At 38.7% G+C, this 17,753-nt stretch overlaps 1 protein-coding gene across 1 annotated transcript in view; it reads left to right on the top strand.

Moving 5' to 3' along the window:
* Window positions 1-17,753, top strand: part of scfd2 (sec1 family domain containing 2) — a 231,333-nt gene that overhangs the window by 98,937 nt on the left and 114,643 nt on the right. Inside the window, exon 5 of the mRNA XM_017687970.2 lies at window positions 14,099-14,375. Within this exon, the coding sequence (XP_017543459.2) occupies window positions 14,099-14,375 (277 nt within the window). The remainder of the gene's footprint in view (window positions 1-14,098; window positions 14,376-17,753) is intronic.

Below are 17,753 nucleotides of genomic sequence, written 5' to 3'. Positions count from 1 at the left end.
GAAATTTCACCTCCGCATTTAACCCACCTGTGAAGTGAAACACCACAAACACTCTAGTGAGCACACACACACACTAGGGGGCAGTGAGCACACTTGCGCAGGCCAATCCGCAGCGCCCGGGGAGCAGTTGGGGGTTAGGTGTCTTGCTCAAGGACACCTCAGTCATGTTCTGTCGGCTCTGGGGATCGAACCGGCGACCTTCCGGTCACGAGGCTTGTTCCCTAACCTCCAGCCCACGACTGCCCCAATCTTTGTTGTCAGTGGTGTGGAATATGTGCTTTGAGACTGAAGCATTGTTGGTGATAGATGTGAAGGTTTGGTGATTGTATGTAGAAGATTTGGCTCTTATGGATTAAGACGTTCACTTTTGAGTGCTTTTACAGTTCAGTCATTGAGAATTTTCTCTATGTGCAAGGGGAAAGAGACCGAGCGCTGCAGGAGGTTGTCTTCTGGAGATGAGAGGTTAACCATGGGCCTCTTTTTTCCCTCTCATCTTTCTTCCATCCATCCAGTCTCCCTTTCCCCTGATCTGTTTGGCCTTGCTTGCTGTTTCTAGAAGGAAGTGAAGAATGTGGTTACATTTAGAGAAAAGTAACGACCTTGAATGCTAAGTCAACAACTATAAATTTACTGTGAGCCCTTTCCCAAATGTGTGTGTGTGTATGTGCGCGTGCTCATGTCTATCCCAGCAGGTTGCTTTATTGGACAACCAAATTAGCCGAACATGACTCGCACACAGATGTCAGGTGTTCTGAAGAAGGCAAACACACGACAGAGCAGGCCATTAGGAGTCCGACAGCTGAAAATATGCCTTTAAAAATACATCAGCCTGGGGACCCAAGCGTGCCAGCTAACGGTGGGCTTACTTATAGTGAAACTCACATACATACTGACATCTTGTGACTCAACTGCGCAAAATTTATCATCATCACCACACAAGAACAACGTGATGAAAGAGAGCAATGTTTATCCCTTTGTCTCTCAGCCATAAGCCTCTCTCCCTCTCTTTCTCCTGCTCTCCTTGTGTAGCTCTCTTGTCTGCCTTTTGTTCACATGAAAACCAAGGAGCGAAACGACTATGTTCTGACAAATAATTGGAGCAAGGGTTGCGCACGGTTTCCATTTCACAATGTTTAACGAGAAAAATGTGGGCCGTGATTGGGGCTGATGTGAGTAAGTCGCCTCCAGGGGAGGAAGCTGGCTGGAGCAGCGCGTTCGCGCACTTTTTTGCACTTGCTTTTTTTCGCCAATGTATGATGGAGAGCAGAATTGCATTGGGCAAGTGTATAACTCATATGGGGGACCCCAGGACGACTGCCCACATGTCCTACATGATTTCACTGAATAAAACAACCAAAACTGAAACTGTACTTATAATTTCAGACAGAGGCAGGACAAGCAAAGAATACATTTTTTGTTGTCATCCGCTGAGAAGTATTAGACCTTAGACTTTAGATGTACATATGATTTAAAAGTGTTGCTTCTCTGTACGATTTGAGTTAAATGTGGGCGATATGTCACAATAGACAATCACAATGTATATTTTGTTTTTCTGAGATGTGTGAAGATGTGGGAATTAGGGCTGTCATGATCATGACATTTTAGCTGCTGATTAATTGTCCTATAGTTAATTGAGATTAGTGATTTAATTATCTTTTCTTGTTATTTGTTTGCAGCTATTAAAATAAATATAATTAAAATACAGGTATGGGTGGCCAAATTGACTGATTAGCCACCTTACTTGCTGGCTGTGTTTACTTAGTAGCTAATGATGGTTGTACAGTCCAATCAGTAGTCCACACACACAAAATATATACCGTTATAAATATTAATATAAAGAATTATGTGAAGCGTCAAACTCAGCTACAGTTTTTCATGAGGGTGGAAATATAAGCAAAAAAAATGAGATCTCCTTCACCAGCTGTTCTTAAGAAGAAATTTCTTCTTAAAAACCACTTACTCAGTTTTCGCAAAGACTCAGACAATCATCAATGTTGTCTTATTTGGATTTGTTCTTAGGTAAGAACAGAGTCTACACACACTCCTTTTTTTATAAGCCCCATGTTGTGTCAATGAGTATATTACTGTTTATTTTTATTTACATTTATTTGCATGAAATAAGCACAGCCAGTTCACATTTTGTTTGCTATAGATTGACTAAAATCTCAGGGCTGTGGAAAATGACTGCAGTCAGCATTTAAAAACTATAAGCACAGCCACTATTTAAGCAGGAACAGGATGAAAAATCAAGCAGCTATTTTAAATGCGTTACATTTACATTTACAGTATTTAGCAGATTTACAAGACTTACAAGAAGTGCTTTGTCTATCTAGAGAAAGTATCTTTGCTAGTGACCAATAGGCTAGAGAAAGAGGCAGTCTGGAGCTCAGATACTGCTAGAAACAAAGTCACTGTTAATAACTTCACATTAAAAAGTGAGACAGTCGTGTTTCAGAGGAAAGCGAACATAGTGTTGAGTGTTCTTAAATCTGCCAAAAATTATAGCAGTACTATCGTCAGGCAGGCTGCAAAACCAGTCACAATACAACAGAAGCGAGACACAACACAGTGGAAGTGAGTCGAAACAACAATGAAAATCTTTCTGGAAGGCTCAAAGGGGATGGAATATCTATGATGGAAAATCAGTGACAGAAGCAGATCTGGTCACAGACATGCGGACACTTACATCCTAGTTATAACTCTGTTTAAGAGCTCCACAGCCTGTTTTCACAATAACAGCAACTTGGTTCATCAAGTTATTAGCAGCCCTGTCATTTTGTTTGGATGTTGATCAAAATAACAACATTGCACATGCTTGACATTATCAGTGCTTTACTGGAGGGATTTCTGGCACTGTGGTGCTCTGAGACGGTCAGAGTTGACTGGGGTTAACTGTCCACAGGCAGCGGGTACTGCAACAAAGGAGTCACCCAAGAGTGTGCAGAAGTTGACTATTTATCTCTCCTGTTGAGGCAAGGTGAGGCTGAGGTGAAATGTATGGCCATAGATCATTACGCTGACCATGAGGGCAGAATGGCTTCCTCTCAGTATCTTTGCTTCATTCCTTCTTTCTCAGTCTTTCTCTTATTTTTTAGCAAGTTTGTCCAGTTGAATGAATGTCCTGGGTTTTTTCATCAGTGGTCTGAACATGGATTACTGCACATCTTCTTTGTGACGACGTCTGATGATGAAAACACTGTACAAATCAGTCACATTGAATTAAAATTCATCTCATCTGTGCACTCAGTCAGATCTTAAGTACACAATATTAGGCAGCAGCATCATCCACTGACAGCATTATTGTCTTTCTCAGCAAGCAAATCATTCACCGAATTCCCACACTTTCTCTTCAGCAGGGATGTCTATGAGGAGAGAAGAGTTTGACACAGAGCAGGTGTGACACAATCTGATGCAGGTCATCTGCCAAAGCTTATCACTTCCTCCTGCTGATCCAGGCCTGTACTCACAGTCATTATCTCTGTATGGAGGGGGAAGAGAGGGAGCTCTCATTTCCCGTCTGTTTGGCTGTGAGCGTGTATGGCAAGCAGACCTAAGCCTTACCCAATGAGCTTGGAAGTTCTCCAGCTCTTTGAGGTGTTCCAAATCAGTTTTCCTTCCTTTGGAACTAAGAACATTGTAATTGAAAAAGGGACGAAGGACTTTGTTTTCCAGAAGAAAATACTTACATGAGTCACATTTTCATGCAAACAAGCAACGAACCAAAAAACATTTGAAAACTCGCCAGCTGCCACGAGGTATTTTATGTAATCTCTTACATGTCACTTGATTTCATCCAGTCCAAGTGGTAAGTTACACTAACTTGAAACTGCATTACAGGCTAAAATCACCCTGTAAATAATAATCTATATGAGTGTTTTTCGGTCCATGTTATACATCTTTACATATTAATGCCACACCCTCAGGCTCGAAAAAAAAGGGGTCTGGCTCGATGTTTAGGTCTCATGCAAAATCAGCATTTTCATGAAGAAGATATGACAGCAAAGTAGAAAGACATGACATTAATTGAGTTCATTAAGTACATTTTTGAATGCACTTTCAGCATTTCAGCTCACAAACATTAGATTCATCCACTCGGAGAAGGGCACAACCTGCACCACAGAATGGTCTATTGCGTGTTGTATGCAATTACACATTTCCACCAGAGAAGTCTCCATATCCCCAAATCTTACAAAGTGCAGCTGTAAATTACAAAGTTATTGCCTATCGCTAAATTAGTGACTTGACTTATTTTAATCTGACTTGATAACTCTTATTTGACATTACAGCATTATCAGACATTTGCCTGTTACAAATGTAAATATGAAAATAGGGATGAACCAGTTATTTAATTGCATAAAATTGTCACACAGATCCACCAAAATACAAACAAAACATTAGCTGGATGCTGGTTTTATGTTTTGGGAAAAATCTACCTGTCCTGACTCCGCATCCCTACACAAATGCATTTCCTCACTGTTGTTCTGATTTTTGCTCAATATACCAACAGTAACTTTTGTGTTTGTGTGTGTGTGTATGTGTGTCTGTGTGTGTGTGTATATATATATATATTTTTTTTTTTTTTTTTTTTTTGCCAGTTTTCTCCCCAATTTAGTCATCTTCAGTTCCACCCACTAGTTAGGACTCCCCCAATCACAAGATAGCAACAATGCTAGGAGGGTGAAAGCTGACACAGGCTTCTTTTGAGACCTAAACCACCAGATCTGTTAACTCAGCTAACAGATGCCTGCACTTACTAGCGTCACACTGAGTGATGGAGGGAGAAGGGTGGGACCAATCTACGCACCCAGTGGCCAATTGTGCTCTCTTGGAATCCTGGCCACAGATGGCTATAGTGATGGCTTGACTAGTGATCAAACTTGCGATCTCCTGATAAAAAGGCCAACGCTTATTATTGTAACAATATCATGCATGTTCTGGATAAGCTGTCAAGTCCCTGAGATTCCCTTAAGCTTAGTTTTACAAATTTGTATAGGTGGGCAATGTGGCAAAACATTCATGATTCCTGAAGGCATTTTCACAATACTCAGTGTACAGAAGTACTGAAGACATCCTTGACAGACCCATGATATAGCCCACATCTTACTCCAGAATTCTGTCCACAAAGTCCTGCTATGGGTGTTCACTTTTATCCCTTCTGAAAATTGAGACACTTCACTAATTTAACTCAAGATGCCAGTAATTTCTTCGTGTGCGAGTTCAGGTGTGTTGCTCATGGCGGTAATAAACGATTGGAGTTGTAGCATGTTGTGTTTAGCTCAGTGCCTCTCTGTCTTTATTGTTCTTCAGCTGAGATCCTCACAAAGTGAGCGAAGGTCCTGTACGTTTCTGATATGCGATCCTGAGTCCAGGCCAGTTCACTGCTCTCCAGAGGCAGAGAGAGCCAGTGTTTGTGTTGGGCCGAAAAACCGCGCTGGGCTCTACAAAGACGCTTCTCATTACAATGAAATCCATCCACAAGGGTGTTTGAGTTCTGCAGGTTTCGTACAGTTCCCTCTGTACCCGAGAGTTTGTCCTCATGTAACCCATGCATTGTGTCCTCTTTCACTAGAATTTGTCCTTTAGTTGTCCTCTTCCAGACAGTCAGTACAATGAACAGATCATTTATGAAGGCCCTTCACAATCCACTGTGCCGTAGGCGAGCATAAACCCTACCTGGGCACTAAGCCAACAGCATTCTGGTCTTCTTCTCTCCTTTGTTTTGCTGAAGATGTTCATTGTTGATGGTACAGTTTGTGGTGATGAATCTGTATCACAAAGAGGAGCTGACATTTTGGGCTGAACCCGAACGTAGCTCAAGGACATTCTGTCCACACCTAACCCCATCCACAGCATCAAGTTTTGAATCTGGACCAAACTGTGGCCTGACAATATTCTCTCTGAACCTGACACAGACCAGAGTCACAATAGAGTAAGAACCTTCTAATGATGCTTGTTATGTTTGTTTATGACAACAACATCTGTATTGAGATCATAAAACAAAAGTTATAAAAAAAAATAATTCCACTATTGAATTTGTCAATCATCTACAATGATGTTTCAGGGCCACTGTTAAAAAAAAAGTCATAATATTTCGAGATAAAGTCATACGGAATGACATTTTGAGAATAAAGTTGTAATATTTCAAGGGTAAAGTCGTGAAGTTACAAGAATAAACTCTTATTTGATAAGAGAACTGATATGATCTGATATTTCGAGGATACAGTAGGCTAACTGTAGGGCGGCTGCCATAACACGTTGCTGTACTGGCGACGATGAACTGGAGTTCTGCTCCTTCAGTATTGATCATTTTGAACATCGTTGTCCTGTTACTCATTGTCCTGTTACTCATCTCATTAAGATTGAGATTAAGAGACCCTTATTAGTCCCACAACGGGGAAATTTCCTCTCCGCATTTAACCCATCCGTGAAGTGAAACACCACATACACTCTAGTGAGCACACACACTAGGGAGCAGTGAGCACACTTACACGGAGCGGTGGGCAGCCCAATCCGCAGTGCCCGGGGAGCAGTTGGGGGTTAGGTGTCTTGCTCAAGGACACCTCAGTCATGTGCTGTCAGCTCTGGGGATTGAACTGGTGACCTTCCGGTCACGAGGCTGGTTCCCTAACCTCCAGCCCATGACTGCCCAGCCTTAAGAGACTATTTGGAGAGTATTTGTCCTCTACCAATTCTTAAACATCCCTTATTTTAACATGAGGAGGTGCTGCCTTCCTTTGGCAAACCCGTTGACCACAATACTGTGACCTTTCCTGGTAATGTCCCACTTTAATATCACTTAGTGATATTTATTTAATATCACTTTAATAGCACTTCATGTCCACTTATTTATCTCTGCTGCTGTACTGAATCAATGCCTCTACTATATCACCCCTACACATGTCACTTTATACATTATCAGTATTAAGATGTACACCTTCTACCTCGTACTCATGCTGCTGTGTTTCATGTTGCTGTTATTTGCACCTTACTATTTATTGTTTGTTGTTACTTTTGAGAGTTAACTGGGACCTTGAGTACACAATTTCGTTCCACCTCATGTACTGCATGCAATAAAACCTTATCTTATCTTAATTTTACCTTTTTTTTTTTTTTTTTTTACAAAGTATTACACTTTTATTCTTTAAATATTACATTTTTATTCTCAAACAGCTTTTTATCCCAAAGTATTACAACTTTATTCTCAGTCTACTATTTTTATTTTTTCTAAAGGGGCCCTAAAATGCCATCATATTCGTCTTAAAGCAACATAAGTTTTAGTCTGTATAAACCTCACATAGTATGCCGTTCTCATGTCTCTCATAGACTTTATTGAACCTCGCTGCCACAACATGAGTGACTCCTCTGTTCCACATTTAAAGGTATTTAAGGTGATAAAAGAGAGGATAAAAGATAATGTACAGAGAAAAAAATAACTAAAGCAGGTATAAATGCAAGCCAAAACCAGTTAAGGGTCAAAGTTCTCTGAGAAGCATGACCACAGGTTCTAACCAACCCCACCCCCCGTGCCATGGCCAATATTTGAGAAACATTATGCTAAACTGACCAAATCCATTTTGAATAATCCTGTCGACTCCTGTCACTATTGGACGAATATGTCAATCGCTAACAGCTAGAAGATATTCAAACTGAGATGTCTGTTTGACAAAGGTCTCATTTTTCTCAGTCTCGTTCGTCCATATTGCAGGGACATAAGGATTTAAGTGGTTTGGTTTTCTCTGTATTGCTGCTTCTTTCTGATGACAGCTATACAAGGCAGCATAAATCTCTGACCCCCTGGAGAAAAATTATGGCAGCATTAGCTAAATCGCTGCGGCTTTGCTGTCTAATAAATTTAAACACAATTTAATACATTTGTTCAAAATCCCCCCAAAATATGCAAAACTCTCAGCATGCACTTCATCATCTCCCATGTAGCCTAATCCTGCATTAGAGCTGGGGGGTCAAACATTCCACCACTGTAGAGCCCAGAGTGGAGTACACACTCATCAACCTTTGCAGTGAAATGAGTTTGTGCTCCTTCCAAGACCTCCTCTCAGGTTTCTCGTTCCCTTTGTATTTATATTGGCCTCTATTTATCAAAATTGCACTGTTTAGGTCTAAATGTAAAGTAACTAAGCGAGTGCGCTTCCACGGTTTTGTTGTTTATTTTTCATCTATATGATAAAACTCACGTCCTTTTTTACTACCTAAAAAAAGATTATTTAACCATTAAACAATCATTGTAATAATTTACTATTAGCAGACATGCTGAAAAGCAGTGGTGGACGGTAACTAAGTAAATGTAATTCATTACTGTACTTAAGTATTTTTTGTGTATCTGTACTTTCCTGAAGTTTTTCCATTTTGGGACTTGACTTTTTACTTTCACTCAGCTACATTTTATTTATTTATTTATTTTTATTCTTTATTTTGAAAGACAATCACATTTTCACTTTTAACCACCCTCCAGGTCTTAATAACTTTGTTTGTTTTAAAAATGTAAAAAAAAAAAAAAATCAACTAAAATGAAGGAGATAAAAAACAAAGCACAACAGTCAACTGTATACATTCAGTCAGGCAGCAATATACAAACAGTATCATGAGTGTGGAAGTACATAGATATATAAACAAATTTCGGAGGTAGATATCTAAACATGAAATTATATAACAACTTTCAAAATATATTTATCAGTTTGGTACAGCAATATAGTATCACAAACAGTAGTTCTTACTCATTGGGTACTTGTGGTTGTAAGGGTTTTATATAAGTAACCCACTTCAGCCAAGACTTAACAAATTTATTCATTTTTTCCATAGTATATATTTCATTCACTAAATCTATCCAGCTGTCTATTATAGGAGGCTTGGGAGTACACCAGCATCTTGTTACATTTTTTTTTTTTTAGAAGCAGACATCAAAACCCCAAACAAATATTTATCTGGCCCTTCCCACTTCCAATTCCCCAGGTACAAAACTTCAAATTGAAAGGGTATTTCTGCGCAGAATATCTCCATCAATGCTTTATGAACCTCCAACCAGTAACTTTGTATTACTGGACACTCCCAGAATAGATGCCAATGATTGGCTGTTTGATTCCTGCACAGCCTCCAACATTCTGCTACATTCCCTGTAAAGTGTGCCTTTTGTTGTGGAGTAATAAAGAAACAAATCAGACACTTCCATCCAAACTCCCGCCATGCATATGAATCGATGTATTTCCACTGAAGATCGCAAACTTTGGACCACTCATCATCTGCAATAACAAGATTACCCTCTTTTTCCCATATGTTTTTAATATATTGTGTAGAATGAGATTTTTCCATTAGAAAACCCTTATACAATCTACAACCCCAGTTCCAATGAAGTTGGGACGTTGTGTAAAACATAAATCAAAACAGAACACGATGATTTGCAAATCCTTTTCAACCCATATTCAACTGAATACATTACAAAGACAAGATATTTAATGTTCAAACGGATAAACTTTATTGTTTTTTGCAAATATTCACTCATTTTCAATGTGATGCCTTTTTATTAAACATCTTGTCTTTGTAGTGTATTCAATTGAATATAGGTTGAAAAGGATTTGCAAATCATCGTATTCTGTTTTTATTTATGTTTTACACAACGTCCCAACTTCATTGGAATTGGGGTTGTAGAAATTATGCCTTTACTCGGTTCTGTTAAGTATGGTTCAGCAATTACTCAACTACATTTTAAAGTCTAATATCTGACTTTTTCCTCCACTACATTTTGAGAAATCTGTTCTTCCTTTTGGTTTCTGTGTCCATAAAAACGTAATTTTGGGAGAGTCTATTCAACATAAATGATGAACTAACCTAACTTTGTGTAAATAGAGCACAATATAGAAATATGTCCACATATGCAGTCGTGACTGACGCGGCTTTTTTCTGAATTTATACAAACACCATTTAATTTTAGAGTAAATTAGTTTTTGCCAATTTATATTTATGAACAGAGACTTACAGATTCAATATAGTAAAGGAAAGTCATTTGGGAACCTTAAAGCAAATTATTGAACTTAAGGTTAATGAATTGGTTAATAAGGTTAATTATTGAATTAAGTTAATTAATCTCTTAGTACTTTTATGTAGTGAAGGTGGACGTGGAGATGGTTGGTGTGAAAGTAGTGGAGGCAGTGAATAGGGCAAGATGGAGGCAGATGATCCGCTGTGGCGACCCCTAAAGGGAGCAGCCGAAAGAAGAAGAATCTCTTAGTACTTTTACTTTTGATACTTAAGTACATTTGAAGGCAAATACTTTTGTACTTTTACTGAAGTCGAGGTCTAAAGGGAGGAATTTATACTTTTACTGGAGTAATATATAGTGGATATATTGGGCAAAGAATGTTGGAGATGGAGCTGAAGGAGAAGAGGTATATATTGGGCAGAAGGAGAAGAGGTAGACCTCAGAGAAGGTTTATGGATGTAGTGAAGATGGACGTGGAGATGGTTGGTGTGAAAGTAGAGGAGGCAGTGAATAGGGCAAGATGGAGGCAGATGATCCGCTGTGGTGACCCCTAAAGGGAGCAGCCGAAAGAAGAAGAAGACTGGAGTAATATTTTACCTTGAGTGTCTCTACTTTAACTTGAGTACACGATTTTGTATACTTCATCCACCACAGCTGATAAGTCCTGCTTCCCTTAGTTACTGTTACCATGTCAGTCTTTCTCCTCCACTTGGTAGTTGCACTTGTTGCACGAATTAAAACCTTGGAAAATGTAAAACAAACACAAAGGAGTAAAATTTTCAGTGCTAACAAACAGCTGTATGCAAAGGTTTGGGCACCCCTGGTCAAATGACATGTTTAGTTGGTGTTTTAAGTGAAAACAGGTTAACACATCAACACGTCTTTACAGAGGACACATTTCAATCCACAGTTACTGCTTCTTTGCTGAATTCAACATAATGGAAAAAAAAGATTGAAAATGTGGCCTGTGCAAAAGTTATGGCACATTGCGTATTGTAAATGTAATTTTTTTTCTTATATTTCAGCAAATAAATCAAATGAAAATTTGCAGAAAAATGCCATGTTTACGTTTGTTGCCAGTAGAGGATGTGTTAAAACAGCAAAACGTGTAATTGGATGGGAGGTGTGCAAACTTTTGCATGAGCCTGTAGATGTTTCAGAATTGAATGCAGGCCAAAGGAAAAGGGAATTAAAAGCAGAAATTCTGGGAACATCATTTGATATCAGGTTTCTGTATACAAGAATCTGCAGAACTAAGATAACAAAGCGGCAGGTTTTTAATGTCAGATGGCTTGAGTAATTAAGGCTGTCGCTAGCCCTAGAGCTGAATAGTGCAGTATTACATACCTAGGAGGACACATTGACTTGAATGTGAGATCTTTTAGTAAACCTCATTGACAGCAATGCAAAGTGTGGTATGTATATGAGTGCATTAATGTTTATATTTGTCAGTGTTCACACTACACAATCTTTAAACGGACTAATTGATCGAGCTGTGCTCAGCAAAGTTAAGAATTTTTCTGCAACATTATTTATCTTTTAGGCTTATGTCTAACAATGCTTTGGGAATGGAATGAAAAACAAAACCACACTCTAGATGATCAGGATAACATGTGTTTGCATTATATGTTCCCCAGAAACACCTTTTCAGCATCTCTTATTCAAATCATTCTAATTTGCCTCCAGTCATGCTGGTGTGTTCTGAGAAGTTTTGTCAGAGTTTTTTCCTTTGTTGTTAGAGGAAGTTGTGCTTATAGACAATAGCAGTGGTGGTTTGAGTGTCATGTCATTTGTTTCATGTCAGTATTTTGCAAATGGTGCGCATCTTTAAACTTTTTTACGTTTGAACACTGTCAGCATGTAGTTTATGAATCAGAATCACTTGGACGTAGGGGAGTATCGCATGACTGGGCAGATTTTTTCTTAGAGAATGACCAGTGACTCTTGAGCCTACGGAATGCTTATGTTTCATTGGCCGCCTGTTGCAGCACCTGCATGAATTGGGTCATTTTTCATGTAAATGATGTCCATAAAAGAGTAAATAGGAACACATTGTTTGCATGTGATATGTAAATATGGTTTAGTGCATGGATGCTTGTTTCTATACAGGAAAAATTGGTTCATCTCAGTGTTGTAAGACTCATGAATCAGGATGTCTGTACAGCTTTTATAAGTAAGGGCCTTTTTTTATAGTCACAGCTCCATTCCGTGGTTCCGCTAGATGCCACTTGAAGGACGCTGTTGAGAGATGATGGTTGTTAGAGCACATAAACATAGTGTCTTACCTTTATCGGTTTATCTCACAGGTATCTAACATGCTTTCTCTTGCTGCAGTGAGGCTTTAGGTGCAGTCTTTTGTTGGTTCTCTAGTTGAAGACTGCATTACTTGTTTATGGTATTGATGATCTGTTGGAATAATAGTCTTTACAGAACAATAAAACAAGCCAAATGTGATTTCATCTGAGTGACACTATTCCCAGCATGACCTTGTAATACAGATATCCAAACTCATCTTAACATTTATTAAATTGGGACTAGACGATTCCGACTGAGGTGTTTACACGGACGTATTCTATTCCGATTGAGCTGGTATTCGGATTATTAGGCTGCATGTAAACGTGGCTAGTGAGTAGCCACGTTTACATGCTGTTTACAGTGCTGTAGCACTGTGGTGTGACACTACATGTCTTTAATGAAGTCCAACTTTGTGTAATTTATTTTTGCGCAGTACTGTGAAGTCCTATAGGCTGTGACTGAATACAACTTCAGCACAATTGAAGATTTATTTAGTTTTTATTTTCCTTTGTTACACATATCTGAACTGAGACACAGTAGTATGTGACTGCAGCTCCCTATTCTGTTACAAATCCAGTTTGTGTTTTGTAGGTACAGTATTACTGCCTAGTATGTGAGTGAATAAAACTTCCTTACAGTTTTCTCTTGTCCCAGCAGTTTTTAACTTAAGTACATTTAGCATAAAATGTGTTCACCATTTTAATTATAACATTTCACTTAAAAATCCTTATTTTCTATAACACAGATTTCTTTACACAGATGTTTTAAAAATGTATATATATATATATATATATATATATATATATATATAATAAAATATTTCTTGCTGCTGTTGGAAGAAAACCTTCCTCTCCAAAACGGTAATTTTACAGGAGAAGGAAAAAACATACTTGAATGTAAGTCAATGGACCCAGACTTTTTTCCACAAGTCATTTTGGGTCATTTATATTGGTCCATTCAAAGCTCCATTTTTTTGCCTGTTATCCTTTACATTATGGGTGAAGTGGAACGTGAAGACTGGATCAAAAGAAATTGGCCTGAATTTCTCTGAAAAAAGGCTGCTTCCATTTCATTAAAAGTAAAGTATGTCGAATATGTATATATGTAAACGTGTGCTTACTTAACATTACCATTGTGTAGGACAACTGTTATTGTATTAAAGCATATACATCTAAAACACAAAGATAACATACAAGATAACTGTATCTAACAAACAAATCTTGTTTTTTTTTTGGGTTTTTTTGGTCACAGGAGTATGTGGATGTTTCGGTGACATTTGTTTCACGTGCATATCTGCCGATGCTGATGCATAAACATTTATAAACTATTGACGTGGGGTCTACACCTACCTGAATTAACATTATGCAAAAATATAGCATTTATTTCTGTAGAGTTTCAAATGCAGTACAGTTAAATAATCAGACATTATAACGCAGTAGCCCAGTGTTGCCTAAATATTCTCCTCCACTGAAGTTCAAGCAGAACATTGTGAAATATTGGTTTGAAATATCAGTGCAGTCTAAACATCTGTTTGTGTCTATATATTTAAAGCAATTATCTGCCAATACTGATATGAGTCTGACACTGTTGTCTATCACTACTTGAAATATCCATCCCTATTGAAAGGCAATAGAATACATTTCATACTATTTGTCCAGTTATCTGTTCATTCAAGTTTATTTCTTTATCTGTTTGCTTTGAGCAAAAATGTAAAACTGGAGTTTACTAAAAGCGTTCTTAGTGTTGCTTTTTGTTAGCAGGTTGAACTGTTATATTGCTGTTGATCATGTTTGCACACTTACTGTGTTTTAGGCACTGGGAGACTCTGGACTGCCAGATGTTCTGAAGCAACTCCTCCACCTGGTTAAGTCCAGTGGTTCTGACACTGGTGTGGATCCTGGTTCTGGTGATTTGAGTGTGGATGAGCTGCTGGTGCTGCTTGTGTATGTATACTCTCTGGCCCAGGAGACCAAGAGCCGGTCCCATGATGAAGATCAGGTGGAGAAGTTGGAGGCAGAGCTCGTTGGAGCACTGACACTCCTACTGACACAGCAGACCACATTGAGCCCTCTTCTGCGGGATATTACAGGTACTGCGTTAGCTGAAGAAGATTCTCATACATAGAAGCACATTTAAAGTCCAGTTACTGGTCATCAACATATTTATAAACCAGAGCAAAACTATTTGTTTGTGTTTTTGGCTAGAGTTAATCTATAGAGATGTGTTTATCACTTCAAACATTGTCATTACATTGATGGAAGGTTGGCTTACATAAAATTTAACATGCATTATACGCTGGCAGCAGAGTTTGGAGGCAAAAACATCATTATGTCTTTAAAACCATTCAAAACAAGTACATCTCAGCCCTGCCCTGTTATATTATTGTTATCTGCTGTTATAGTAGACTTGATTGCTTAAACATTCCAAAAGCTACATTAAGAAGTATCTCTTGTTGTCATTCTGTGATAATTCTGAGTGCTACTCTGCAAACACCAACACCTGCACAGTTATGCTTCATAGGTCAGTATGGCTGCACAGTTTGCATCCTATTGCAAACCACGCTCAAACCATTTACAACTGAACAACACAACAGCCACTCTGAAGCAATAGCACAGATTTCCATTGCAGCATTAACTGTTTTCTCACAGCCGGCTCGTCTTTGTGAAAAGTTTATTTTTGAACAAATGGCATATTCTCATAATGCTCTGAAATCTGAAATTATATGTTTTTCCCCTGTAGACTTTAGATGGTTTACACTAAATATGTGGACTCCCTGACCGATATTTAACTGTGCTTGGCTTCTGTATGTACCGCAGTAACAGCATGGACTTCCAAAAACTCCAGACACTGTCGTTCTAGTATCCATTGAAAGCAAGTCAGGCCCTTAACATAGCCACTGTGCCGCTAGAACAGGACCACCTGTAGCGTAACATCATGCCAAACCCCACCACACTCATTTGGTAGTCACACCACCACTTAACCACACCAGAGAGAAGGGACACACCCAGAACCCAGAGAGAGAGACAGCAGGCTGTAGACCAAAGAAAACAGAAAATATTCACTCGACTCAGTGCCATAGTAACATTATCTGGCAACCTCAGTAGCACTATGATTAAATAACATTCAGTAGCATGACATTAGTGGATACAGGGTGGAGCAAGATGGAGAATGAGTGTAAAGAAGGTTAAAGAGTACGCCTCAACCAGTATATCAGCTGGTAATATCAACTGATATTGAGGTTCCGCAAATAACCTAAGCCCAGTGAGTAGAATAGCTTAAGCCCAAACTCATCTAAACAATGGGGAACCCTTATGGCCTTCTAGGGTATTCTTCTCTCTGTGAACTTGTTCATTTTTATTCCATAGAATCATGCTTGTATTTAAACTCTGCAAGTATCACAGTATTCTTTTGTCATCATTAAGGTTTGGGTTAAAAATTTCAGACGCTGTGCAGGAAGTTGTCCAATCAGGACGTGTTTTTTGTGGTATCTAGATAGCTAAGCAAGCTCTTCTGTTGGTTAGGATTTAAGAGCTGAGAAGCGATAACAAGTTACATTACCCTTCAGCATAATAAGGAAGTGGCAGAGGGATCACCCAATAATATTGTGATTTTTTTAATGGTTGGGACTAATTTTGTGAGAGAAAACATCATTCGTGACCTTTTAGAAGTCCTACAAACACTCACTGAGGTATGAATGCGGTCAGTGGAATGTTAGAATGGAACATTAGAATGGAAAACAGCATCAGTTCTTTGCCAGCATCTCTACTGAAAGAATCACAGTGGAACTTCTACAAGGTTTTAGATATAAATGTCTTTTAGAAAGACCAAAAAAAAAAAAATATATATATATATATAAATTAAACTGTTAGAGTCCTGTAGGGATGGTAGCAGACATTGGCATTACTGTGGAGGTTGATTTTTTTTTCTCATATTTGAACTGAGTTTTGAAATTTATGACATGAATCTAAGGCCTAGCTCTAATAATTGTGGTTCATAACTGCAAGTAAAAATATTGTTATTACTGTTAAATTGTGAGTGAAATAGAAAAATAAGTACACCATAAGTACAAAAGGATCAGGTCAAAAAGCTGTACTGGGTAGCTGAACTGCAGCATCTGTACATCCAGCATCTGTCAGTATAGGAGCTACTGTTTGGAGGATCTGTTGTTCTCTTTTATGCATCCTTTTGGTCTAAAATACAATGAGAGCTCTATAATGAGTGATACGACCATAAAGCAGTATGGATCCTGCCAGCAGTGTAACGCAGTGCAGTTTAACAAAAGAACAGGATTAATGACTAAGTATTAATATGAATATAAAAAGAATACAAGAGACAATAAAGAAAACAAGAGAAAGAGAGATGAACCTAAAACAAAAGGCAGAAAGAGGAGTGGTGAATGGGTGGGTATGAAAGAGTTAAAGTGAATTTGGGGAATACCTCTGGCTTTTATCTCACTTTGTTCTGTCGTCACAATGACAGGAATACTTACTCACCACCTTCACACCTCATCACTCTCTCCCTCTCTCTCTGTCTGTCTGTCTGTGTCTCTCTTTCCCCCTCTTTCTATTTCACTGTCTCTCCTTCCCTCTCTCTCTCCTTCCTTCTGTCTCTCTCCCACCTTCCTTTTCTCTCTCTCTCTCTCTCTCTCTCTCTCTCTCTCTCTCTCTCACTCTCACTCTCACACATGGACACACATGGTCCAGTAATTAACTCCACATATTTTAAAGACAGGGTCCGTCTAAAGGAGTGTAGGATCTCTTGTGATTCACTCATTCTTTATTTTCTCTACCCCTCTCTCTCTCTCTGTCCTTTTGGCTGAGAGCTGAAAAAAAGCCATTTGACTCAAATGATTTGTGGCTGTGAGACTGAAGTGAAATCTAACTTGGTAACATCACAGTGCAGCCATTTAAATCTGTTCCAACCAGTTAAAAGTACAGGATTTGCATGCTGTCCATGTTTCTTCCTGATTTAATAGTGCTCTTTTCTGGGCCTGTTCGCTTTGGTGCAGTTTCAGGCATAAAAAATACTCTTAGATAAGTGCATCTTAACAAATGCTACATGTTTCATTTACTGGGTTGCTGGGTTGAATATTAGAATTAGAGTTTTCTACACCACTTCAACGTGGTGGCTGTCCTTTACGTTTTGTGGAAATATGCAAAATGGCCCAACAGAAATGCTCGAGAATTGCATTTGTACTTTTTAATATCCCAATGTTTTAAACCAGAACAATAAAATAAAAAGCCTGGAGGGGAGACAGGGTGTGTGGGGTCATCTTAGAAAATATTATTTCAGAGGATTATGGTACCTGCAAGGTTTTCTGCATCTGGTCTGAGCCAAACCCCTAACCTTGAACACAGTCCAAACCAACAAACACAGAGTGTCTAAGTGCACTCAAGTTTGTGTGTGTGTGCATGTGTGTGTGTGTGTGTGTGTGTGTGTGTGTGTGTGTGTGTGTGTGTGTGTGTGT

Source organism: Pygocentrus nattereri, chromosome 4 (genome assembly GCF_015220715.1).
Source record: "Pygocentrus nattereri isolate fPygNat1 chromosome 4, fPygNat1.pri, whole genome shotgun sequence".
NCBI lineage: Eukaryota > Metazoa > Chordata > Actinopteri > Characiformes > Serrasalmidae > Pygocentrus > Pygocentrus nattereri.
This window is presented reverse-complemented; position numbering and strand designations above follow the sequence as displayed.